The sequence below is a fragment of the Ammospiza nelsoni genome, chromosome 14 (genome assembly GCF_027579445.1).
Source record: "Ammospiza nelsoni isolate bAmmNel1 chromosome 14, bAmmNel1.pri, whole genome shotgun sequence".
NCBI classification, from domain to species: Eukaryota; Metazoa; Chordata; class Aves; order Passeriformes; family Passerellidae; genus Ammospiza; species Ammospiza nelsoni.
The window spans coordinates 3224213-3250527 of record NC_080646.1 but is presented as its reverse complement, the minus strand read 5'-3'; the positions used below and the strand labels follow the sequence as shown (position 1 = coordinate 3250527).

General features: G+C 41.5%; 1 protein-coding gene across 1 annotated transcript in view; it reads right to left on the bottom strand.

Annotated features, from left to right (window-relative positions):
- The window catches only part of CERS3 (ceramide synthase 3), a 32263-nt gene extending 12293 nt beyond the window's left edge, over positions 1-19970 (bottom strand). The window contains exons 1-10 of the mRNA XM_059482532.1: positions 19907-19970; positions 13446-13628; positions 11879-11996; positions 9823-9941; positions 6302-6359; positions 5395-5445; positions 4437-4529; positions 4136-4264; positions 2503-2609; positions 1053-1209 (exon numbers count right to left, since the gene is read on the bottom strand). Coding sequence (XP_059338515.1) covers positions 1053-1209; positions 2503-2609; positions 4136-4264; positions 4437-4529; positions 5395-5445; positions 6302-6359; positions 9823-9941; positions 11879-11996; positions 13446-13627 — 1014 coding nt within the window. The 5' untranslated portion in view covers position 13628; positions 19907-19970. The remainder of the gene's footprint in view (positions 1-1052; positions 1210-2502; positions 2610-4135; positions 4265-4436; positions 4530-5394; positions 5446-6301; positions 6360-9822; positions 9942-11878; positions 11997-13445; positions 13629-19906) is intronic.
- Between the last annotated feature and the right edge of the window lie 6345 nt (positions 19971-26315).

Genomic DNA, 26315 nt, shown 5'->3' with positions numbered 1-26315 from the left:
GATGGAATCCAAAAATCCAATAATTACAGGATGGTTCCTGTTAGCACTCAACAATTAAACATAGGGAGAAAGGAATATTTCTATTTCCTAAAGATGCTTCACAGCCTGAACTGCTTCAGATAAAAGGACACTCAGTTTAATTAAGTTTTTGTTTCTTGAGCCTCAGAAAAAATACCATTCTCCAACAGCACAACTAAAATTTCATCTTAACTAGAAAAATGTATCTGTCAATACTTGTGCCAAATCTTAGAGACATTCTCCAGAGGCCTTCCCTTAAATGCTTTTTGATAAATATTTTATCTACCCTGCACATTTCATGGCACGAGACCTTGTGAAAATGTCACTACTTCAGGCAATCAAATGAGACATAAATGGCAGTTTTATCCAGAGATTTTTCCCATGTGAGTTTTCTCTACAAGGTAAAAAGCAGACCAGACTTGCACTGTTCCTCTGCTCCAGCTGAATATGACACTATTTCATTGAGTCATAATATAATACCAGATATGCTTAATTTGGTCTTTGTGATCCAAAACCAGTGCTCAAGTTTAGGTGACCTCAGATTTAGGCAAACCTGAAGAAATTTAAATACTGCAGAAAAATTGTAGTCAAAGCTCTTATCACTCACTCACTCACTCACTCACTCACTCACTCACTCACTCACTCACTCACTCACTTCTTTTTTGGTAAGTTCCTACAAAGCCCAGTGACAAAAGATTGCTTTCACTCAGAACACAGGAATTCCTGAGGAGTTCTGGACCATTTTAGGGCTTCAGGTTCTGGGACAGCTCATTTCTCATTTACTATTGGTACAAAACATCAAATACAGGCAAAAAAAACCTCATTCTAGCTGAAGTCTTTGTATTCCAACCAAGACATTGGGTGTGACAACAAGAGGTGCAAAGCACATTTGAACATCTCCCTGCTCTGCAGATCCCTATCAGACATTCTGACTTGAAAACTCAGGATAACAATAAAATTCCAAGTAAATCAATTGGAGGTATTGGCATCAGTTTGATATTTCACATATTTTTCTGAAGAAAAAAATTTCTTACCTTTAGGAAAACGAACCTTTTCAAAATCTTGAAAATTAAATAACCCCAATATAAATGCAAGCCTTGGAGGGTTAATAGCATCCCATTGAATAAAAAATATGCTATGACAGGAGTGGTGGAATAGTAGGTAGGCAGATATAGCGTGGCACGAAGAATCCTAAAAAACAAAGATTATTGTTATGGTGCAAGATCTCTTCCTTATGCTATTTACACTTATTTCTAATTTCATATTCCAAGCTGATTAATATTAAAAAGCTCTGCAAAGATGGTAGATTAATTAACAAGCCCTGCCTTAACTAGATTATGCATCTCTGTTGAAATACAGACTTCAGAAGATGAGAAATTTGAGTCTGGCATGGAAGTACTCTAAGTGAGGTTAGAAAAAGTCCCTGTTTTTCAGATCTCCATCTCTGTGTGGTCTAGATACTGTGCAACTCAGAGCCTGCCTATGCCTTTTTTAGTGCAAATTCTCTCTAATCTGAAATCCACACTCCAGAGAAAATCCTAGAGGCTTTGCAACAGGGCTTTTTGTTAATTAACATATGTTTTGTCCATCTTCAGACTTCACTACTTCTGTATTATTTGGGGCTCTTTGAGTCCCTTTAATCTCATCGTGTTTCACTTCCAAGCTCAAGAACTGAAGAACAAGAAACTCAGTGAAGCAAAATGATTGCAGATCACTTGTACAGTTAATTAAAAAAACAACAATAAAGTAAAAGACATCAGCATTTCTGAAAGAAAATACTACAGGAAATTAAAGCCTTATGTTGATCAATGTTCAGAAGTATTAATTTAACCAGCCTGAGTCTCTAAGGGTTTGTCCATGTGCAGGGAGGGGCAAATTAGAGCTGTGAATGTGAAACACATTAAACACTTTTTAAAAGATAAACATGTTAAGCACCCATGTGGATACTCCAAAGCAGATTAAATCATAGCACTCCAAAGGCATGCAAGTATTTAGCAAGTTAAGATTTATTTGTGCTGACTTCATAAATTAATTGGTTCACCTAAACTTCTCTGAGGGATCCTCATGTGGGTGAGGTGAGGCACTACCCAAGGACCGGGTAGCATAAAGAAGGCTCTAAAAAATGAACTACAGTCATGTACTCTGACTTTGCAACTACAGCAGAAAGGGTGGAATGAAAAGGAAAAGGATTTCTCTTAGTTAAGGAGCTCAGTCCCCTTGAAAATGCAGGGGCTAGTAGCATTTAACTGCTATTTACAAAGCAAGTTACGTAACACATCAATAAATATTTATGTTAAAGAGGCTCATTTAAAATTATTTTTACATAATAATTTTTAAAGAAAAGGGCAGTTTTTGTCAATTTTCTCACTAGCAGAATTTTCAAGTCCAGTCCATTCCTTTCCTTTTTCCATCACAACCAACACTAAACTTTCAGGGGGAGTGAGAGTGAAGTAAAAGCCTGGGACTGGATTAAATCTTGCTTACCAGAAGGGGAACAGGATCATCCTGGTGATGAAGAATGCAATAGAGAAGATGATGAACAGTATGTTGCAAGTTTTCTCCCAGCGAGCATAATTAAACATTTTGGCTGCCTGCAGTGGATAAAAATCCCCAAACATATTATAAATATTCTCTGAAATAAATTCTGTGTTTTTATAAATAAAGACTCATCTTCCACCTAAGCAGGAAGAGTATTTCTTCCCAGTTTGACATGTAAAGCAATCATTTTACTGATACCTAATAAAGCACCATCAGACCAGATTCTTTGTTTATATTTCTCTTTTTATCTCAAAGGAAAGGACTCTGCATCAAAGGCCTAAAGAACAGCACTCAGACCAGAATATAAGGTGTCACAGAAACACAAAGTGCTCTTTAGAACAGAGATAATTCCTCATTTTTCCACCAGATTCCAAACAGACTGAATTCCAAGAGAAGCTGCTGCCACACCTGCACATTCAGGAGACCCCTTAAATGCAGGTGTTTGGGACATGCCTGTTACTGACCCTGCTCAGGGCCTGATTCAGCTCCTGGCTTCTCCTTTTTGAGAGCAGGAGATCTCAGTGCTGGTCTCTATCCCACTAATAAGGGCTCTAAGTGCTGCTTCTCCCCTAAATGAACTGTCCAGCTCCCCCTGCTCCATTAGGAACCACCCTGGGCAAAGTGGGAGCAAAGCTGCAGGTGCCAAGCCTAAGTTTTAAACAGCAGCTTGATTAACTTAGTTTCTTTTCCTCCTCCTTTTGAGTGGCAGGGCTGAATTACATTGTTCTGGTACTCAACTCCAGTTTCCATCCAAGTGCTGCCCTACCAGTTGTCAACTCAACTCTTTGTAAGGCCACAGAGTTAATTGGACCTAGGAGCAATTCAGGATTAAAAGTAAGCCAGCAAGAAAACCTGTTTAATCTGGACCAATCCCAAGTGCACAACCCCACAATTAGTTGTTCTGATACAGTAAGATAATCAGGAACAGAAATGGACAGTGGCACACAAGAGCCCACAAGGACTGCTTACACTGGCACTGCCACCAAAGGAGGTGATGAAACTGTGCCCTCAAACCTGGTGTTACAAACTCAGGGTAATTCTAGTGAAGAAACACTGTGTGTGTCTTCCAAAAAGCCCAGAAGCCACTCTGATCACAGTGCTCTCTGCAGAGTAGGACACCTCTTAAACCCTGCCACTGATATTTTGTGCAGGGAAGGGACTTTGCCTTGAGTCCAGGAGAAGAAACTTTTCTTCTGCCAGAAAATACCTGATACAGGTTAGACTTGATGCCAGAGGTCTTTTCCAACCTCAGTGACAACCTGGTCTAATTTTATCAGTGAAACACGAATAACCCAGGGAGGCAGCTTTATTTCCAGTCCCTGTTCTGAGGAAATTCTCTTCTGCTTCTTGCTCATAAAGTATTGTGTAACAAAGTATCAGCTTAAATTATCTAGAAGCTCTTTTTTATCTTACAAGTTACAAATCTGCCAAGCTGTGTCTCTGCGGGGATAGGAAGGGATCATATGAAACTCGTGGCAGAAAGATTAAAATGTCGCTGACACCAAAACCAAAAAACTCAAAGCAGAAAAAAAAAAAAAATTAAAAAAAAAAAATCCTGACAGCTGGACAGCAGGGTTACCTCGAGCCAGAAATCGGCAGTGTCGTGCACGAACATCACCAGAGTTCCAAGCCGCACGTAATTGCCGCACCAAGAGCCGCTCATCAGCCCGATGGCTGCCAGGTGATGAACGACGTGAGCCATGAAATCCTGGGGGGGACAGAGGGAAATCGAGGTGAATGCCAGCCCCTGGGGGTCCCTGGCCGGGCAGCCCCCGGGCTGTGCGGGCTGATGCTGCCCTCCCGTGGCTGCGCCAAAGCCGCTCCAGGCGCTGCCGCTCCCTCTCCCCGCTCACCAAGCGCCCACAGGCGCAAGCACTTGCCTTCCGCTTGATGTCAATGCCGAGGGTAAATATGAGAGACCAGTAAAAGCCGATCTCGGCCATGTAGTACCAGTACTGGGATGGCAGCAAGGTCTGTGATGAGGAGAAACACAGTTAACTCTGAGAACAGGAAAAAGTAAATGTCAAGTGAGATTACTTCTTTTTTCCTTTCCTGACTTCGGCTCCTCTGGTGACTCTTGCTTAAAAAATTAAGCTAAATTAAATTCCTGTCCTGGGCTTCATTAAGAAGGATGTTCTGAGAGCCAAGTACGTTAACCTTTGCTCAGCCCAAACTCTCAATTCCCACAGTTCCTCCCCCACCTCTGGATTTTAACATGCTTTTTCTCCATGTTTCTGTCACAGAACTACAAGCAGAATCCTTCTGCATTTAATTACAAACAACTGCAAATAAACCCCCTCGGTTTTGGTGAACAATTAAAATAATAGACTGAAATGTCAATTATTTATGCTAAAATCCTATGGATCTGCCCAGGGAAGAGCAGAGCTGGGCTGCTCCCTTAGGTCAGTACATTTCCCAGGTGTGTAGCAGGAGCTGGGAAAGCTCAGCTGGAGGCAGGATTATTTGTATTCCTGGCCCCTGCCTAGGACAGGAATAGGAAGGCAGTGGGATGGGGCAGAGTTATTTCAATAACAGTGCCTTGAAGCACCGTGGGGCCTGGAGCAGGGCAAGGGTTCTGCACCCAGTCTGGGAACACTGATAACATCTGCAGTGAGTAACTGGTCCCGGGGTGGGGGCTGCAGGGGGAACTTGCCGCACAGGCTGATCCCAGGGAAGTCCTGCAGCAGTCGGCAGCACTTCCCGAAAAGGGCAGGATTTGGTGCCACACCTCTGTGGGTGGTGCCCGTGTGGAGGGAAAAGGCCGCTGTAAATTATCCCTTCCAATGGGGAAATACCTGGAATGCCTGGAGGCCACTGGCCCGGTGCCAAAAAGCTCACCTGAAACGGATAACCAACCCACGTCTGCCAGATGTCGTAAAACCAGGGTTTCTGGGGAAGACACCTCAGTCAGACACTGCTCAGCTCAGCAACAATTATCACCTTAACTCAAAATCTTCACTACTTAAACTCTCTCTAAGTGGAGCAGGCTAAGAAGCTGTAATCTTGATAACTGTTCTCCACCAATTTCTAAAGGGAACTTGCAGCTCAGATTTATTATATTGTTCCCAGCTTTTTGGCTTCTCTTCAGGACACCTGAAACGTTCCAGTTCACAATTTCATCATCCAAAGCAGTGGGTGTGTGTTTTATTACTGCAATTACTCAAGATATGTTGCCACAGTGATTAGATGTGCTGTGTTTACCAGTCACACAGAGCAGGGGATGAGGATGAGAAGCAGTGTTTGGGGACAAGGGCCAGATGAGCAGAGACACGCCGGGATCTGTTCCGCTGCCTGGGGAAGCACTAATGACACCCCAGGCAGGGCTCACCGAGCTGCAAGCACCAATCTCTGTTATTCCCAACTTCTGACTCAGCAGCAACACCTCAGTAAATAGCTGTGACCACCAAAAGTGCTGCCAAAAAAAGTTTATGGTGTCCTCTGAGGAAAACATGGCCATGTGATGCACTTGTAGGTGTTAACAAGGCATGTTGTAAAACCATCTGCGTGACTTCTTCAAGCTTGCCTTAAAAATACTGATTGCTCATAAATTCCTTTGTCATAGAAGGTCTAAAGTTTAACTTAAAAATTAAATCTCAGTGCATAATGCAGCCCAACATCCAGATTACATACAGCAAAGATCTGATCCCACAGAGGCATTGAATTCACAGTCTTTCAATGCGATTCAAGAAAATCTAGAAATTATTTTGTTTAAATAAAGTATCAATCTTTCAAAAAGTTAACTTACATCATACAGAAATATAAATCCAACAATGGAGGATGTCAGATAGAATGAAAATCGCCAGCTGCAAAATTGAAATGAAAAAATAGGAACAAACCATTATATTTTGTAAAGATATTGTCCTGAGCCACAGTTACTACAGATCATTGTACATCACAGACAATCTTCACATAAATGTGGCCTCACACTCAATGTTAAGGATAGACACATATTAACTGTATTTGAATTATTAACACTTAAATATTTAAGGTTTGATTCACTGCTAAATAAGGAAATTCTTTTACATTATCATGATACAGATATTTGAATTGTCATGATAGCAGTAATTTTCCAGCCAGGCATGAACTGATCAAGAGAATGACCACAAAAGGTGTAATAAATCCCCTAAAAATTAATGTTTGAGAACACAAACCTTTTCCTGGGTTCATTCACTTCATCTCTCTCAACACCAATTGCTGACAACAGGGGAGCCTTATGAATTATTAGAATCTACTGGGTTAGTCTAAATCTTGCTACAAGGTCTCAATTAACTATAACCTCATCTTTGACTAGGTGTGCCAGAATTTAGCCTGATCTAAGCTTTTTGTAGATTAAATGGATATCCAGCAAGGCAGATAAACCTTCCAGCTTTGCACCATCAGCTTGCTAAGTCAGCAAAGGGAAAAAGCTCTTGAGCATCTCGGTGAAGTGTGCTGCTGCTTTTGGGTGGCAGAGCAGGCTGCTGTCGGAGTGCTGATGACTCTGGAGCCTGTGTGGGAGGCATTGTCCCTAGCACTGGGTGTGGCTGCAGCCTCAGCCCAAGCATTCCCACTCCCACCTCGACAGGTGATGGAAAACTCCTTCCTTTCCACTCTTCCCCTGGGCAGGTCAAGCCTGACCTTTCCCCTGAGCAGCTCTGCAAGTCCAGTAGGAAACAGTGCAGGACTTCACAGCAAAGGAAGGCTGTGACACAGGGACAGGCACAGGGCCCCAGAGCTGCTGAGAACTTCTAGAACCAGAGTATTCCAGAGGAGAGAAGCAAGCAACTCCCAGACAACTCAAAAAGGAGAAAGCATCACAAGAACACTGTAGCAGTGGATTGAGAGATGTAGAAAATGACATTGGGGTCTTTGGCAAGCTTTAATGAAGTGCCAAATGAGAGAAGAGGAGGAGAACCTGTGTGGTAAAAGCAGCCCTTACTTTCTGAGCCCCACATCCCCTGGAAGCTGATATTCCAGGAGAAAGAATGAGATTTTTCAAAGGCTGAGACTGTGTTTTATGATAAAAACAACAAACAAAAATGATGATGTGGAATGTTGGAGGTGAGACAAAATAAATTGTCTCACACCTGAGAAAGAAGTCAGGAAAATAATTATAAAATTGCCACTTGATACACATGTGATAAACAACTGTTTTTCTTCTCAACTTTAAACTATCTTCCCTCAGATGATTTGAAAATAACGCTACACAACAAGCACTGCATGAACAGGAGAAGCACAGAGGTACATGGTGGAAATTGCAGAGTGGAGTCCACACGGAATACCTGGCTCAGAGTTAACCAAGAGGTGCTGGAAAACACAACACTGGCACGGGACAGACCTTACACAGCAGCTGCTTGTGCCCTCATGCCTCCCATTCCAAACAAGGTGTGAGTGGCCAGTGAATATGGCAGAATTGATTCTGTGTTGGTTGTAAAGTGCAAGTGGGGTTTTCTGAATAGGATTCAAAGCACAGAGCACCTACAAGACTGTGCCATTAGTCCCCAGCCCTATTATATATTTTATATATTGAATGCATTTGGCCATAAACAGCACTTCAGATGAACTCATTCTGTGTGCAAGGCTGCCAGAGCACTGCCTCATTTTACACTGAGCCCAGCTTCTTTATGAATTTGGTGAATAAAACATGAAGTAAAACTCATCCAAATATGCCAAATTTTACTCAAGTGCTTCTTAAACTCTGATCCTGGCCACCAGAGAGAGCACTGAACAAGAGTTGTGCAAGAGGATTTTCTGGTTTAACTTCAGGAATCTTTTCTCTTGAAGTGAATGTAACAAAAAAGAACTTGGTAGGGGAAGTTAAAGGCTGGTAAATCTTACAAGGCAGTGAAGTTTCATGCAAAGGGCTTTCCAAACCCCAGGGTTGCCTAACTGGGAGCACTAATAGCATAAGTATGGTTTAGATCTGGCTCATCAGATTTTCCTTGTCATTCAGAAAAAAGATCTTGGAGATTGCAGGCTTTCAAAAAATTTCATAACGCTCATAACACTGACTATTAGAGTGGAATAACTCTGTTCCTCTTTTTTTTTGCCTAGAGAATTATATTCAATTAAATTCACTGACAAAGAGCAGAGCAAGGTTCACAAAATTGCACAAGAGAAACCTGTTTGCTTCATTCTCACTCAAGCTACCAAGCAAGTTGGAATTTCAGTCTTTAGCTGTGTGTTACTAGAGACTGGCACACATGGCAGGCAGGTCTTTTAGCAAGAGCAGGAAATCTTATTGTCACTTCTGGAACCAAACTAACTGATCCCCAAAACAACAGCAGACATAAACCATGGCAGGAGACTTTACTCAGCTCAGACTTCAAAGAGACACCTCTGTCTATCATCTGGATTTATGTCTGACTGAGGACACCACTAAATCATCATCACATTGATTAACACTGGAAATAATCTTGATAAAGTACTCAGCTTTAAGCTCTGTGCTGTACTTTTAACCCTCATGCCTTAAGCTGATCTACAGTTACAGAGGTTCAATGTTCTAATCAGGTGAAGTTTTGCAAATGTAATTAGGCTAATGTAAAGCCAAATACACAGAGCATTTGAAAGTGCTTTACACTGGTACAGCTCATGTCAGTACCCAAAAGGGATGAGCTGTGCCCATTTGGGGATTTGCAATTTGTGTGAGATTTTAGATCACACTTAAAGTGTTTAGGTATGAGGAAGTTCTCACACATAAGTGAAAAATCATATGCAGGAGGTTTTGAAACTTCTTACATATTCATTACTGTCACTCAAAGCTGCTCACTGGCCCACTCTCAGCAGGGACTCTGAGTTCCTGTTTCACACAGTATCCCATGATCAAGCTGTGGCACCTGTCCTTCAGTCTGGATGCCACAATTCCTGCTCTGAAACTGACTTTGGTACACATGACAGCATCCCAAAATGACAGCATGGGTACAAACTTACCCTAGGGTAAGCATTGTTGTTATCCTATGATTACTGGCAGACGGGAAAATATTTTCATATTCTCTGCCTGTTTTCATCTTATATGTTGTACCAGGAGCCTACAAATCCATTATTCCACAAGGAAAAAAACTGTAAAATATTTTAAGGGGTTTTTTTTTTTTTTTTCCAGGAGAAACAGTTCACCTAAACTTTTAACCATCATTTGGAGAACTGCTACTAAATAATTTCAACTTTGTGCATTCAGAAACCAAAACCCCCATCAGGCAGACCCAGCCTTCTGGAAAGGGGGGACCTCAATAATTTTCTTCCAAAAGAAAGATGATAGCAATGATAACCAAAGGCATTGTGTATCCTTACAAAGCCTCCTGGAATTTCCGGAGCACGGTTGGGATCTCCAGGTTTCGCCGCCTCCTGAACCATTTCTCCACCAAGTGGACGGTGCAGTTGCACTTCTTGGCAAGGCCTTTGATCTCTGACTGCAAGAAATGGAACAGTGTTAACAGGAGATGTAATTTTCATTTATTTTGTACTTCACAGAGGAGCTTCCCACTGTTGCAAGGTCTTAATTTAAAAATAGTACCAATATTAAATATGCATGGAGGGTATTTTTGAGTAATGCCCACAGAAACCCTGGATTTTTATTCATGTAAATAATGCAGGCACGAAATGAACAGATTCACAAACTCTGCTATTGTCTTTCTGGTCACTCCTGAGAGTTTCAGAGATAGAACTTTTACTGTTAGATGAGAGCTTAGGCTGGAGGGGGAAGTGCCATAATTGAACAGACATGGACATGGCACCTAATATCTTACCTAATCATAAATATTAAAATTTGTTTATCTATGAGTCCCACAGATTAAAAGTGGCCTGGAATTAAAGTGACCTGAGCTCTGCTCTCAAATCCAAAGTCAATCTATCCTCCTGAGCAAGGTGCAGAGTGCCCCCCTCCAACAGCAGAACTGAGGGTGGAGCAGGGCCTAGAACTGCACATGGCCATGGGGGTGCCACACTGGGGTCTCTGCATCCCCTGAGCTCCCACAGTGGCCAGGCCAGCACGTGCCCAGCACAAGGCAGTGACACTCCTGCACTTTGGGGAGCTCAGTGCCCCACATGCAGCAGCCTGTGGCCTTCCTGCCTCTCCTCCATCCCCAAGTGCAGAAGTGTGGTTTGACCTCCCAGGGCTGCCTCAGGAGCAAGGAGAGTGTTTGGCTCATCCCTGGGGAAGTTCTTTGCTCCCAAGGGAAGTATGCAAATAGTGGGTGGCAGCAGCTGCCTCCACCGAGGTGAGGCCAGTCCAGGGAGTCTCCTACCCTCAGGGAAACCTCTGGAATGTGAGAAAAGGCACCTGAGCTGCCAGGGAGGGCTGGAGTGCAAACAGCCACCGTGTCCAGCCCACCCTGCTGGCTCCCAGCTCTCCACCTGCCACACAGGAATAGCGACTCTATGTCCATACAGCAGAGCCCACGTGCCCTCAGCTGCCAGCCAGCCTTTCCCAGGCACACTGGTCCCCAGGCTGGACACCTGAAGGAGGCAGCTTAAATCTTTCCCATGCTCTGAGGAGTCTAAAAATGCTGTGCTTCCTTCCAGAAATCAAATGTCCAGCTGTACTCAAGCAGAAGGAAGGAATGAAACTGAGATTGGGATACTTGCCCAGAGAGAGAGGAGCTCGTGTGTGAACACCCATGCATTTATTCCTGATGTTATCAGGCAAAGGACACAATGAAAGAATAACAAAGTTAGGGATAGAATGCCAAGTTCCACTATCAATAATTATCAAAATCCCTCATTACTAGAAAGCACATATTTCTTTTCAAAACCAGTGTAGGAAAACTGCAATTGTTTGGGAACTGTAGTCAGGTAAGGGAACTTCCTGAGGCAGCACTCACAGCAAAGTACCTGCCTCCCATAAAAAAATCAATGGCCTCATTTTTGGAGGTGTCAAGCATTGGCTAGTCTTTTTTCCTTGTTCAATTTTAAAAACAAACAGCAGGGTAATAGAAGGATTGCTTTTCTTTCTCACATAAGCCAGGATTAAGTATGCAGTAACATAACGGATCAAAAGGCTTCCGTGCCAGCATTCCTGCACTAAATACAATCCTGCTTTCCAACAACAGACATCAGCTGAAGCTTTCTCCAGGCAGAATGAGTTAAAGATGGAACACTAATCTTCACTGGAAATATTATTAACAATGTAGCCTAGAACAGCATGCCAGAAAATTAAACATCTTAAATGTATTTTCTGTTTCGGATGCCATATATCCTTGTCAGCAGAACAGCAACAAAAACCCAAATAAATTGTCATCTGTCAATCAGCTGGAACTCATCCCATGATGTCATTGCTGAGAGCTGATTGAAACAGTAAGAGTGGGATTTTCCAAAAGTAAAATGAGTTTGGAAGAATGAGAATCCTTACTTGGGATGGTTGTCTTGAGCACTCCCGGAAATAACTCTCTAGCACAGGATTAGGCTGTGGCTTCACACGTCTTACATTCTTTATACCCAAGGCTTTTGCTAAAGGTATAGCAACATATCTGAAAAGACACAGCAGGAAAAGCTTTAAAAACACAACACAGTTACAGGACCTTGGCTGTTCTCATGCCAGGATACAAAGAAAACAAATCGGATTCAATTTAATCCACCATAGAACGTGCCAGTGCACTGAGAAAAAGGGACCTCCCCTAGCTAATCCCAAGAGGGAACCACAATTTATCAGCTGTTATACAATAAAGAAGACCCAAGGAATGCAGTTTGTGGCCATGAAATGCTGTTAAACTCAAGGAAACATCCTGACTTTCATGGTCATCAGAGGAGTGTTGGGGCTGAGTGAAAGGAGACCAGATGCTGTCCCATGTGAGCTCAGGGACTGATGCTGGGCAAGTTCCTCCAGTGGCAAAGTCACTTGGCACCTTCTTCACTGGGCCACCAGCACAGATCAATGCTGGATCCAGCCTGTGGCACACAGCCATTCCCTGATTCTGATAGATTCTCTTTCCCTCCCTTTTCCACCCCAAATCACTGCAAAGTGCTCCAAAGATTTCACCTTCCTGCTTGGGCAGGGTGTTCAGGAGCAGCCCCTCCCTCCTGCTGTATCAGCCATGGATTCCTCATTGCTCAGAGCAGTGGTCAGCTTTCCCCAGACTCACTGCAGCCAGATGTGTGGGCTAATTACCCTCAGCACTGCAGTGAGACACACTGGCAATGGTTATGAACATATGATCCGAATTACTTTTCATTTCCAGCATGAATGATCTTATCTGCTTCTGGTTTAAGTCTGTCCAACTTACGACATTCCAAATTTCCTCATTCTGTCCTGAAATAATTATAAAAACCTACTAATCACATCTTTTAGAGGAAAAAGAAAAGAAAGTAAAGCAAAAAAGGTATAAATAAATAAGTCAAAACACGGCAAATCTTAATATGATTGTAGCTTTTTTCTGTGGAGCCAACATCTGCCTGTCCCCCAAGATTCCAGCTGCAGAAGCAATTCACTTTTTGGTGCCAAAGAGAGGGGAAAAAAAAAGCAACCAGCTTTACTAGATCTGCATAAAATGTTCACATGAAGCTTTGAGATCCCTCCAGTCTGCTTAGCTTGGCCAAAGAGAGACACCTGGGGTCTATCAACATCACACGAACGTTCTGGTGCAGGACCAAATGAGAGGTTTGGTTGAGAGGACAAATCTCTCTAGCCTTCCACTGAAAGAGGAAAAGGAAGCCCAAATGGTTTAGAATGGAAAAAAGATCATCAGAAATATCCAAATGCTGTTCTAGAAAAGCTAGATAGAAATATTTCTCTTCTGGATTGGACCACAGCCACACATACCTAATAATGAAAATATTTTCCCATTTTTCACCTGCTGTTTTATCTGTACTAGATCTTCCCAGTAAACCACCAACTAATCCTCCTTTATAAAACATTACATTGCTCTACAGATATCTCATTTTCAGCATGAATGAGGATGAATTGCATTTCAGTTTCTTACCTCTCACTGAAGAAGCGGATGATGAGCAGCACAAAAGCGTACGGGATTGTGGCGTACAGCTGATGGGGTTTGGGAAACACAAGTCCCTCACGGTCCACAAAATCTGCCCATGTGCAGTTGATGGGCATCCAGATATTCTCCCACCAGAACCAGCTGTTGAGTGTCTTTAGGATGTATGCCATGCTGAGTAAATAGAGAATTTCATTTATTCCTCACATATTAAAGAGAAAATGCATGAAAAAAACCCATATTGAGCCTTTTGGTGTGAAGCCAGTAAAGTCAGTGTTCTCAGGGGGGAAAAAGAAACATACAGGAAATTAAAACCCTCTTGGTTTAGAGCAAAGAGGTGGGATTATAACCCAGCAGAAGATAAAATAATAAAGCCAAATTTTTACCTGCTATAAAGCAATACAGGGCCTTTGAAACCTGCACAGGGAGGAACCTGCTGCCTCCTTCCAGCCACTCACACTGCCCTGCTTAGCACCTGGTCAAATCTCCTGCAACACTCATGTATTATCTATCATATTCATACTAATGAGAACTGATCTTCCTGGGGCTGCCTTTATAAATTAAATATAAGTGGGAGGAAGAGTGGAAAAGAGATGAGAAGGTCCAGGGAGTGCCTCAATTCCATAGTAATGAGGGCATTGCACTGATGAATTACTGCTGTCTAATATGCTAATGGAAATATATCCTGAATTTGCAAACACCTGTGCACAGAACAAGTGGGGGGGGGGGAAATGCAGCGCACAGCAAGCTTTTTCCAGGAATTGTGGGAAATTATATGATTTAACTGTGACCAAAACCTAGATCAGGAACAAATGTCTAAAATAAGTTCTGGGAGGAAAAATAAAATCACTTGGACTAAAGCATTTCATTCTTGTAAAACCTCCTTTTTAACTTTTGCAGTCTACATTATATATTTAGAAATTGCTATTCTCTCTTATTTATTTGTATGGACTTTACAGTACAAGCATGTTATATAGCCTATAAAAATATCCTAATGTTGAAGAAAAATAGAAGTTACTACAGTATTTTCCATAAGGCTGAAACACAATTTTTCCATGATTTCTAGGAATAGTAAACTTGAATTACTTTTACCATGCTAAAATTTTCTGTAAACCAGGAAAAACTTGAGGAAATAACTGATACCATTGAAACATAGCCTTGATGAGGAAACAGTTGAGCTGGGAGGATGATTTCAGCCATATCTTTATCTCATCAGAAGATCTCCCAGCAATATCTTGAGTTGAGATCAAACCATGCCAAGGTCAGGCATGGTTTCATGGTTTCAGCCCTTGCCATGTTCTTCCAGGGAACACAGGGTTTTAGTTGTGCCTGCAGCAGGCTCAGGACACCATGCCCAGAGCATCCCAGACCTGGACACAGCTTTAATTAACACTGGAGCCCATGTTAATTAACAGCCAAAAAACCACTGCTGGTCCACACTGGGCTGTTTGCACTAAGCTTGGAGCAGGTTTGTGGAACAGAGACCTGCATCCATCAAATAGAGCTGGCAAACTGCAGATCCATGGACTGGCCCAGCACAGTAGTCAGAATTGAACTATTAATAACCCAGTCATTTAATCTTTTTAAATGCAGGAAGGGGACAGTAAAAATCTCCTGAATGAATCATGTGTGTGTGTATAAATAAATGCAAAAATAAAGGAGGGAGAAATCACAATTGTTCCTGAGAGACTTTATATGCCAAGTTCCAGCCTAGAGCAATGTTTTACTGCTGAATTATAAACTCCTGGAAGTGGGGATTTATGCTGGGGCTGCTAACAGACCCTAAACAGCAGCTTGCAGGCGCCACCCTAATGAAGCAGGGCTTTGAAACGTGACATTTTGGGTCAGACAGAAAGGCTTGCAGACAGCAGAAGACCAAGGGAAAGCCTTGTTACACAGTTCTGCTTCCTAATATATTATATTTTTTAGCTAGACTGTGCACTGCAAGCTATCCCAAACTGTAATAAAAGAGGCCAGTCTGGTATGGCCCAGTGGAAGGAGCACTCACAGTTGCCTTGTGGTGAGATGGGCTGGGGCTGAACATGCACCCCAAAACATTGAAACCTTACAAAAGCCCAGTAGTGAATATTTTCTTATAGGATTCTTGGGATCTCTCTAATTGATGGTATTCTTCAACACATGGATGCCTCACCATATGATTACCTCTTAAACTAGTTAATATAGAACTATTAAACTAAGCTCATAAGTACATGCATAATCTTAAAATATTAGGGAATTCTGGGATTTGAGGTCTGATCCAGAGTTCACATATTTCAGGGGAAATCTTTCCTCACAATCACTAAACAGATTCATCAAAAGGTAGATTCACTGGAACTCTTCCTTCTGTAATCCCTTTATTTGTACCAGGACTGGCCCATGGGGGTTAGACCATCCCTGAGGAACACTGCCCAAGTGATTCTGACAAAAGCAATGATGAGATTCCAAATCTGTCTACAGCCTGTTCTTAAGTTTCATTACCTTTAAATTGGATGTTTTCACTGCAGCAAATCAGGCCATTCCCTGGGAAACCATGAAGGTTTCCATCTTCCTAACAGCAGCAGTGAAATATCTGGGCTGCTTTCATGCCTCCCTTCAGGTTCCTGGAGCACCTGGGAGGTGAGGAATTCCTTACAAACACTGACCTGAGCAGGACAAGGGGACAGCTGTGGCCACCAGCCCCAGTGCTGGGATCAGGCTGGAAATGCTAGATTTCAGATGTAGATGGTTTTTACTTGCACAAACTGTCACGAGTTCTCTCCCCTGCAAACACTGCTTTTAAAGAATGGGCAGCAGATGCAAAGGTCAAGCTTGGCCTGATTTGGGACCAGCTCCAACTAAAAATTTTAAATCCTACTCAGCCTAAACCTCCTATTGCTGAGTGCTGAGCTCAGAGCTTCTCCTCACACCCTGTGGCAGCACGCAGCAAGCAGCAGTGAGAAATGCAGCAGTGAGTGACTCATTCTGCCCAGCCTAGGGTGAAAAACCTCTGCCTTCACCAGATCCCTGTCCATAGAGCAGCACTGTCAGAAGCACTTTCCTTGAAAAAACTGGAATCCTTGCTCTGGAAGAGGCAAAAAGTCAGTCAAAAATAAAGATATTTTAAAAAACTCAAGTTCCTCTGCATTGCAGGGATTAAATACTCCCAGTAAAGAAATCAAATCATCTCCCTGTTATGGAAGGATCACCTCTGTAGCTTAATCTAGTTTTAATGGGCTAGTGCAAAACAGGAAAATCAGGAATGATTACTTCAGGAGCTGCATCCTTTATAATTAAAGGAAAGCCCACACAGTTGGCAAGTACTAATGTGAAGTTTCTTTCAAAGTGCTGTCTCTTGGATCCTGGATATATTCAATAAAAAAGCCCTCATTTTTAATGATATTAAGCAAAGAAAAAAAAAAAAAAAAAAAGAAAAAGGGCAAATCTGGGGTTGACAAAAGCTGTGTGGCTGCATTTTGCAAAACAAATTCAGGAGCTGCTTTGAAGTGGAATTTCTGGCTGCCGCAGTCTGAGGAATTAATAAAAAGAAACTGAGCCAAAGCTTTGATTGTACTCTCTGCTCAAAAACTCTTGCTTGAAAACTGTGTTTCCAAAGCCAGGACTAAGAGAAGGAGATATCCAGGTTTGCAGGATGTATTAGGAGGATTTCCTATCCTTATTTACTGAATAAATTGCAAAACCCAGTGGATCAACAACACAAACATGCAAGTGAATGTGACCTTAATTCTCCTAAGCATCCCCTTAGTCTCCTCAGTGAGGCTCCAGAGGTAACAGGGAAAGACTGAAACCAGCAAGAAGAACATAATTCTCCTATTCCCCTTATAATTTGGCAGAGCTGGCAAAGCTGGTGCAGTGACTGTTGGGAAACATCAAGCCTCAGATATCAAAACAGATAGCAAAGCTGTTCATCCTCAACATGAAATAAAAGTGGTTTAAAAGAGCAAATAAAGATCAGATCCACCATATCACAGGCTTTGGTTTTGCTTAAGACTCTGCAATATTTCCAGGAGTTTACACACAGGTTTCAGCTGCAGATATGTGTTCTACCACAAACAGACTGGGTTTTTCTTTTTGACAATGTGTGAAGAATCCAAGTGCATCTACCAGCATGAAACAGCTGAACAGAGGTGGGTCCTGCACACTGACCTGTGCTTTGTGGAGCAAGGGACTGAAGGCAGGATGTTGGATTGATGCTGCCACCTCTTTGCATCCTGTCTTACCTGGTTGGTGCCAGTGGGAAAACAGGATTCCAGCTGAATTCTGCACAGCCTGAGGCAGGGCTGGCTGACACCTCTCCCAGCCCACACAGCAGCAGGGGCAGCACAGAATAAAGCTGCTGGACTCAGTTTCTTACAATGAAACCCCAAAATACTGAATTCAAACAGCTGAATTAAGATTGCTGTGAGACCTTTAACTTCACATTTACTCCCTGGCTTGTACAAATCTCAACTGTAAACACTTTAAGTGCCTCATTACAGGGCAATTGCAGCATTTTACTTTTTACTGTTCTTTCACTTTTTACTGTTCTTTCTTGTAACTTGGGTATTATACTGAGCAGGCAAAAATAGCACTTGGAATATATCTCAATTCAGGTGGCAAGTGAGTTTTTATTTTTCCCTGTTCTCTGGTAGGAAAACAAAACCACAAAAAAGTGAATCTGACTTCTTTGAAATAATTCATTTTCTGGGTGAAAGTCACCATGCTCCCTCTCTACTTAAAGGTAAATCATTTTTGAGCAGCTAAAATGGTTTTAAGTGATGGCAGGCTGCTGAGGAAAGTGAAATACAGTTCTCTCACTGTACAGTTACAGTGCAAACTATGTCCACTTTTAAGCTTTAGAAATCCATAAGATGAACAGAGTGGAATAAAGAGCTGTGAAATAACTCAAGTAACTGCAACAATTTTGAGGTAAAAAGTAGTTGTTGGGAAAAAACCCTAACTCTATCCAAGCTAGAGGTTCTTGATAGATGATTAATTCACAGAAAGTTTGAACAATCCTAAAGGAACAACACATGTTGCTTTGAGAACTTAGTAACACTTATCAGAATGTAAAGAAAAAGCTTTCAAATTATGAGACTTCAAATTTTTACTACTGGGGAAAGCCGCAAAAAAGATTTGTTTTTTTCAGCTTACCAAAGCTTTGTTTGAAATACAAACTTGAAGTCTAACTTAAAATGCTAAGCTACATAATGGAGATTTTACCAGAGTTGTGTCACTTATTTCAGGTGAGAGTTAAGGGCAGGGAAGAATTGAGCAGCACAGGGGACACAGAGGTCAGGACAAGCAGTGGGAGCACAGAGCACGTGGAGGCAGCAGAATAGAGAGGAGAACCAGAGAGGAGACCTGAGGGTGGAGAGACTCCTGGCTTTTCCACCCTCAGTGAATGACTCAAGGTTTTAAATTGGCCCTTGGAAGGGACAGGACTGGTGCCTTTGCACCCTGCAGAACTCTGTTTGCCAGAGAACCTTCAGCCATGGTGTGCACCAGGGGCTCCCACTCAGCCATCTGTGATCTCCAGAGCTGAGCCAAGGCTGCTGTGCATCCCCGTTCCTGGGGTTCCCAGCTCCCCCTGTTATCCCTCCTGAGCAGGGATATCATCCAGCCCAGACATTCCCCACCCACCAAGACACCCAGAGGAGGAGCCAGAACCAAACTGGTCTTTCATTATTTCAGCCACTTTGCCATCCTTTTCATGTCCTAACAAATGCAAGGGAAATTTTCATCCACAGCACAGCCTCTCCATCAGCCGTGGCAGCCAGCTGAAGGGCTGAGCTGGGAAGGTAGTGAAAAATAGAGATACATTGCAACGTGATTGGGGTTCTTCCATCTGAATGTTGTGGCGTTACTATGAAATAACCCTCTCTAGCAGCCAGTTTAGGTGTGTTATTTATAGCACAAGCTTCTTCAGAGCTTCAAAAGAGAAGTTTTACAAAAAAAACCCCAAACCTCTGTTAACTGAGTTTCTTAAAGGAGTTTTTTTTCCTTAGCATTTTACATAAAAATTTAGAAGCAGCTTTTACAAACTACTCAAAATCAAGGGTTTTTTTCTCTTATATAATCACACTGATATCCTTAGTTAACATTTATTCCTGTTAAGAATTTCCTCCCAGTTCACAAAGAAGTGCTGTTACAGGCACTTAACAGGATAATGGTACAAGAAGTAGAAAGGAAAGCTACTACTGTAACCTGTATTATCTTTTTTCTTTTTTCCCACAATAGGAAGCAGTTCTCATAGGTTGGAATACTTAGTGGCAAAGTATAAAATCTCATTAATGTCATTCCACTCTTTATCTGAAGACTACTCATGGGAGTTACTCTACTCTTCCCTTATTAAACAACATTAGAGACCAAGCACATGCTGACAATTCAGAACACAGGGTGATGCGAGGAGAGGGGAAAAAACCCCAACAAAAGGTACCAGGCCAGGAAAAAAGGGCAGAAAAAGGAACTCTTACCTTCCTGATATTGCAGTCAGAGACTATGAGCACGTTAGCAGGGAAGAGGCATCACACTCACTACTCTGACCGAGGTAAACACGCCCTATCTCCAGAACCCTTTCAAATTCTTCTGAGACCCGCCCAGCAAAGCTGCACTTCAAGATTTCTGACTGAAGGCAATCCTGATGTCATCCACATCACCCCGTGAAACTCAGCAGCAGCAGCAGTGCCACTGCCTTCCCTGCTCCTTTCAACACAGCAGATGAAGAAATGTTTGAAGTCACGTGGCCTCTGTTGCACGATGAGAATTTGGCTGGCTGTAAATTGCTCCCCACACGCACGGGAGGATGCTGAGCCTGCTGAGGGTGCAGAAAAGGGAGCACCAAAAACATCACTTCACTCTGACAGCTGTTAGATGAAGTGGGGGGTTTTGAATAAAGTTAGAGAAAGGTTTCTGCTGCTATTGAGCACTCTCAGCAGTACTTCCAGCCTCAATCAACTGAATGTTCTACAACAAGTGTTCCAGTTCCTCAGAAGATCAAAAATGGAATTTCTGAAATTCCTAAAGCAGAAGAAAGCACACACTGAGCATGTGTTTGGTTAGAGACACCACAGAAACATGGCAGTTTTACTTAACCTGACTGTTTAATTTATTTTTTAATTCCATGACTAAGGAATCAAGCTGAAAGTCATTCCTCAGCAGCTCTCCCCAGTTTCAAATAACAACAACCTTCAGAAGTATTGGCATTCTGGTGGACACATTAATGTGGTGAAGAGAACCTCACAGAAAAGCCAGGAGCCAAGAACCTTTTATTAGCCTTTTCTTCCTGCTTGCAGTCAGCAAACAGCAGCCCAGGAAATGGGACCAGACTTGCCAGAGTTGAGCCAAAGCTCCATCTGAGCCAGCCCTCTCTCTGTCAGAAGGAAGGCAGGAGCAGATGGCTGTGGGAGAGCACAAGAATGAAGAAACAGAGCAGTAACTGGTAAGGCCCCCAGCCATCAGTGCTGTGGGGCTCCAAGAGTTCTCAAACCACAGAAGGCTCTGTGGGAACAACAGTGGAGAGGCTCCCTCCTGCAGGCCTTCCTTCCCACAGCTCCTCTGGAGCATACTGAAACTCCCATCTGAACCCCCAAGCCTGCCATGAAAGAAGATGGGACCCAGGCAATATTTGGAACCTCTTCATTTATTATTCCTTGTGAGAAAAACGTGGGTTTCTTCAGACAGCATTTCTTTAGGTACTCTATCTTGCACCTATTACAAGTCTTTGGTCCTTCCATGAAACTGGGAGCACTATTCAATAACCTGATGCACCAGAAAACATTAAACATGAAAGGGTATTTCAGAAAAGATTATGGCTTGGCTGTTGCTTTAAATAATCTCCAAACTTTCCCACATCTGAATGAACCACTGCTGTGAACCAAGCAGAAGATTTAGGAACTCTCTGCCAATTAGGAAAGCCTAGAGCAAGCTGATTCATACATCACTTGACCAATGCTGGGCCAGAAATGGAAGAGGTAATTGGCACCAACATCTTTCTTATGCTTAAAACCACAATTTCTTCAGTGTTACAACAAATTGCAAAAAAAAAAAAAAAAAAAAGTTTGGTTGACTGGAGCAAGCATGGGACTGCTACAAAAATAAAAAGGAACACATGTTTTAACACCCTTTTTGAGCAGCATTTGTTAGGCTGGCACCACCTATATAGGATACTATTACAAGATTAAAGATATTCTGTGGTAAATAACAAGCTAATCATACCCCCTTGATTAAAGTGGCCACTGACCATACAATTATCCCTGAACCTCTATAGGGCATATCCTGCAGGAGTCTTAAATTTGAATGCTAAAAAATAAAATCAAACCAAAAATATACCTTAGTCTGCACATCTCACTGAGAAAATAGAAATTTTAAAGTTTAAGTGCTACTATTTCTTACTTGCAGCACAATATCTACTAATTCACTGGACATTTTAATATAACAATATAATAATATAACTAAATATAGCTAGATAATGGAGACATGTATTTGACTCAATTATTTTACATATCACTGGGAATTATGTATAAGTTCTCAGAAAAAAAAAAAGTATTACAACAAAGTAAGAAAAATTTGCTTCTTTCAGAATCCAGTCAGCTGAATTCATGTAATGAATTACAGTGAATCCACACAATGGGTGTGAGCTTTCAGCTGAGGTTCCAAGCAGTTACATAAGAGAGTTTATAGTATTAGTAAACTTTCTCACTAGAGAAAATCCTCCTGGCAAATCTTTGAGACTGTATTAAATCTTAAGCTCCTAAAATCAGAGCTGTTGTGTGTGGTGGCACCTGCCACACACAACAGGGAAGGAGAAGAAACACCAAAACAATCCCCAAAACCCCTAAGGGTTTCTTTTTTTCCCTTAATATAAAAAAAAAAAAATAAAAAATCCTGGAATGAATGTGGGGAGCCAAAAATAAATGTTTTAGATATACTGTCTGTTAGTACCTAACCATTTTTGCTAACATTTTTGATTCTCTCAATGGTAGAGTGTTAAACAAATCTCAACCATATGTATACATGGAGGAAAAGTAAGAATCAATTTGATCTAATAATCATTTGCACTCTGAATTCTCTCTTCACCACCAGTGAAACCCATCTCCTTGCCATCATGAATTCCTTCAAGATTAAACTAAAAGCCTTGACATTCCTGTACATCCGGTGCCTGAATCAACAGGAGCCTGAAAATTAATCATTCCAAGTCATGTGTCACAATATCCTAATTCAAAACCTTGTAATCTGTAGTTGAAAAGACAAAATCCTTCCTTCCACAGGAATTCACACCTTCTAATATGCCACCCTTCCCTTACACAAAAGGAATTAAAAACTCTCTCAGAAAATTCTCTCAGAAAGCTTTTTCCTCATGATGTTTCCTCCCAGTATGACCTGATTCATCATCCAGATCCTTACAGGGAAAGGTTCACTAAGGAGAGGCTCGTTAGTAATTAATTAGTAATGCCATCTGTCATAAATAAAGACTAGATACCTGATCTTGAATGCAGCCATTAATGCAATAGATATTTATCATCCACAAATGCCATTGCAGGTACAAATTAGGAAAATTTGAACACACAGGCTGAAATCTTCAAATCAATTAAATCTTTTGAAATTATTGTTTCAGAACTTGATGAATTTTAGCCAGAAAGAAAATGCATTACTTTGAGAATCTGGGCTTTAGCAATAAGGAGGAAGATGACTTGGATGACGTGGGTGAAGAGAGGATATCAGGAGCAAAAATGGAAGGACAAAGTCAGTGCAGGGAAGGAACTCACTGCTGCTGATCCACCCTGCCACAGGCTTTGGATATGCCTTAGGAAAAAGGGCTCCAGGAAAAGACCTTACCTGGGGGGCACTGCCTTCCAACCAACTTCTCTCACACACTCAACCACCAAGGCCAGGAACACCACAATTATGCTCTTACAACCCCTGGCTGTATTCCATTTAAATGCTGAACACACCCTGTATCAATAAGCCTCCTGGACAGGAATTAAGAATCCTCTCCTATGCAGGGGCACAGGGATGAGATTTGCTGAAGAGTTCATCTTCTCACAGTTTGGTTGTGACATTCTTTATGCAAAATCCTAATTGTTTGGTCTTTAAATTATCTTGGTGAGAAGGCTTTTTTTTCCTTTCCCTTGATTTAGCATCAACTTGTCCATACTTGTCCAAGTCCCTTTTCTGTTAACCAGAAACACCAGAAAAGTCAAATATAACTGCTTATCTATATAAGGAACTGCCAGCACGTTTGTTCCAGTACATTTGCAAAGGCAAAAGTCACATTTTCCTCTCCACCTACAGCACTGCCAATTCACCCAACACTCCTGTGCTGCCACTATCTGAACATCTAGGAGAAGAATTCACTCAATCTTCTGGCTGCAGCAGTAAGAGATTTAACAATTAATCCAATCAACTCAGAGTTTCTTAATCCATCTCCAACAACATAGGAATATCATAGGATTCAAAAAAAATTAATCCTTGGAGCTGGAAGCACTGGTTTAACAACAGTATGAAAATAAACCTCAACAATTTGTAACACTTGCACATAAGACAATCCTGCAACATTGTTTGATTACGTTGCTGGGAGACTCCTGGAGCATCAATCTTTATTGACCCACAGAAAACAAAATATGAGCATTTGCTTGGTGAAACAAAGACAATTCCTTTGATGCTTCACACTCAGCAATTCCCACGTATGCATCAGCACTAAGTGACAATTACAGAAAATAATTGTAAATAATTGTACAGAAAATAGTGGCATCACACTGGTCAGTGATTTTAGCTGAGGTGAAGAAACCCTCCTTTAGAAGGACCAATGCTCTGTTGAAGGTGACCAAGTACTGGATTCTCCCTTGAAGATATAACTTTTTAAAAAATTTGGTTGAGTTTGGTATTTGCTGCTTAATGTGTCTTTGCCTGACTTTCACAGTAGCTGCAATGGCATCAGCAGAAAGGCACAAATTTTTTGAAGAAAATAAATACTATCAAGGAAGCCAAGTACTAGAGGTAAATGCCCAGAAAGCATTAATTTCTGTTTCAGTTAAATCCCTGCATGAAAGAACCATGAAAGATCTGTCGTGACAAAGTTACTCCAAGATCTGACAAACCCTGGAAGGTGACACTTGAGAATAAAGTTTTTTCCTTTCCAGCAAGGAAAGAAATATGGACATAGGATTTTGTAATTTGACTTTTTTACTTAATCAATATACATTCCTTTGCAAAATAGACTCCAAATTATTATTCATGTATTAATATGTGGCTATTACTTTCTCAAATGCTAAGGGCATTTGGAACATTTTAGAAGTTCCACAGAAAATATTAATTTTTAACTCTCAAGAACTAGGATGAGATGGGGTAGATACTTGGATAACTCCAATTAGAAGCTACAATTCCTGACAATTTCATAATAAGGGCCTGCAAACCTTCCCTACAAACTTTAAGGAAGCCAACATTCAGCAGTGTGCACTGTTGAGGTTGTGTGTGCTATTTTTTCCAAACCTCCCCCCTAAAAGGACACTGCTGACTGGCAAAATTCATGTTTTGCAGTACAGGGATAGTAGGAATCAGAAATAACTAAGGATATTGTAATTTTCCATGTAAATTTTTACCATAAAATATATTTTGTTCCTTCCATTCATGATGTAAGCCAGCACCAAGGCAGCTGGTGCATTAAAGGACATCTCTGTCAGTTATCAGCAATAAACTCATTTACACAACAGTTAAGAAGATAATGACTTAGAAAAGCTTAAATCCCTGAGATGTTTCTCAATGAACTCCAGGTCCATGCCTGCTGTGGGGGCAGAGACAGTAAAAAACTGCTGCCATCCATTCTGACATCACTGGCTTCCAACAGGGCTTCAGAGTGAACCAGACAGCCCAGAAGGGTTGAACAAAATACACCAAGAATTTACAAACTCATTAGGATAACTCTAAGGGAAAACACGCTGAAGTAACATTGTTATGACCACAATATATTCACTCCTACTGACACTGTGATAAATCTCTGATACTGACTTCAGAAACATCCCAGACTGACTCTGGAAGAACTACAAACAAATTTATCCTACAGTGATGAGCCAGGGAACAAGCAAGGCTCCCTATTCCCAGCTTTACAAGGGTACTGCAGGCATAGAGGTTCCCAAGGTTGGTTTTTATTCTTGTATTACAGGATTAAAACCTGCACTATGAGTCTTAAAAGCAGAATGAAAAGCAGCCATAAAAATATTGGAGAAAATCCAGTTTGAAGAGCCACAACTGTGGAACCACCTGGATTCAGTTATAGCTTCAATCAAGCTCTACAAACATTAAATTAAAAAATACTCTTTTAAAAAGCACATCCTGTAAGCATCTTCTAGTGCTAACTGCTTACCTCATTAAAGCTTAACTGATTCTATTGATGTTGAAGGTAAACTCCACCAAACTGCATTAATGGCAAACTGTGAACATTTCAGGAGTTGTCCTCAGATAGAAAACTGTGTCCACACAGGTCACCTGATTGTTCTGTCTGGCTTTGAAATAATACAAGAAAAGTTGACAGCTCAATATCCAAAGGTAAGGCACATTGACCCAATTCCCAAGTTCTAACTTAACACTGGTAACAGGTTCTGCAGCTGAATTAATTTGTTCTAGGACATGAAATAACAGCTGTGCCTAAAAATTTATATCATTGAAAAAACCCAACCAAAACCTAACCAAACCACTTTCTACACTCAATTGATTAAAACACAAATTCTTTAGCAAGGTACTTTTTTTTGTGGTTGGTTTTATCAATACAGCCAAAGAAGTCCAATCCACCTTCACGGTTCACCCTCAATTTGTGTCCAATAAGAAAACTCCAGCTCCTCAATTTAACTCCATCCCAGGTCATAAATGGTAAAATATCAACGCATTAAA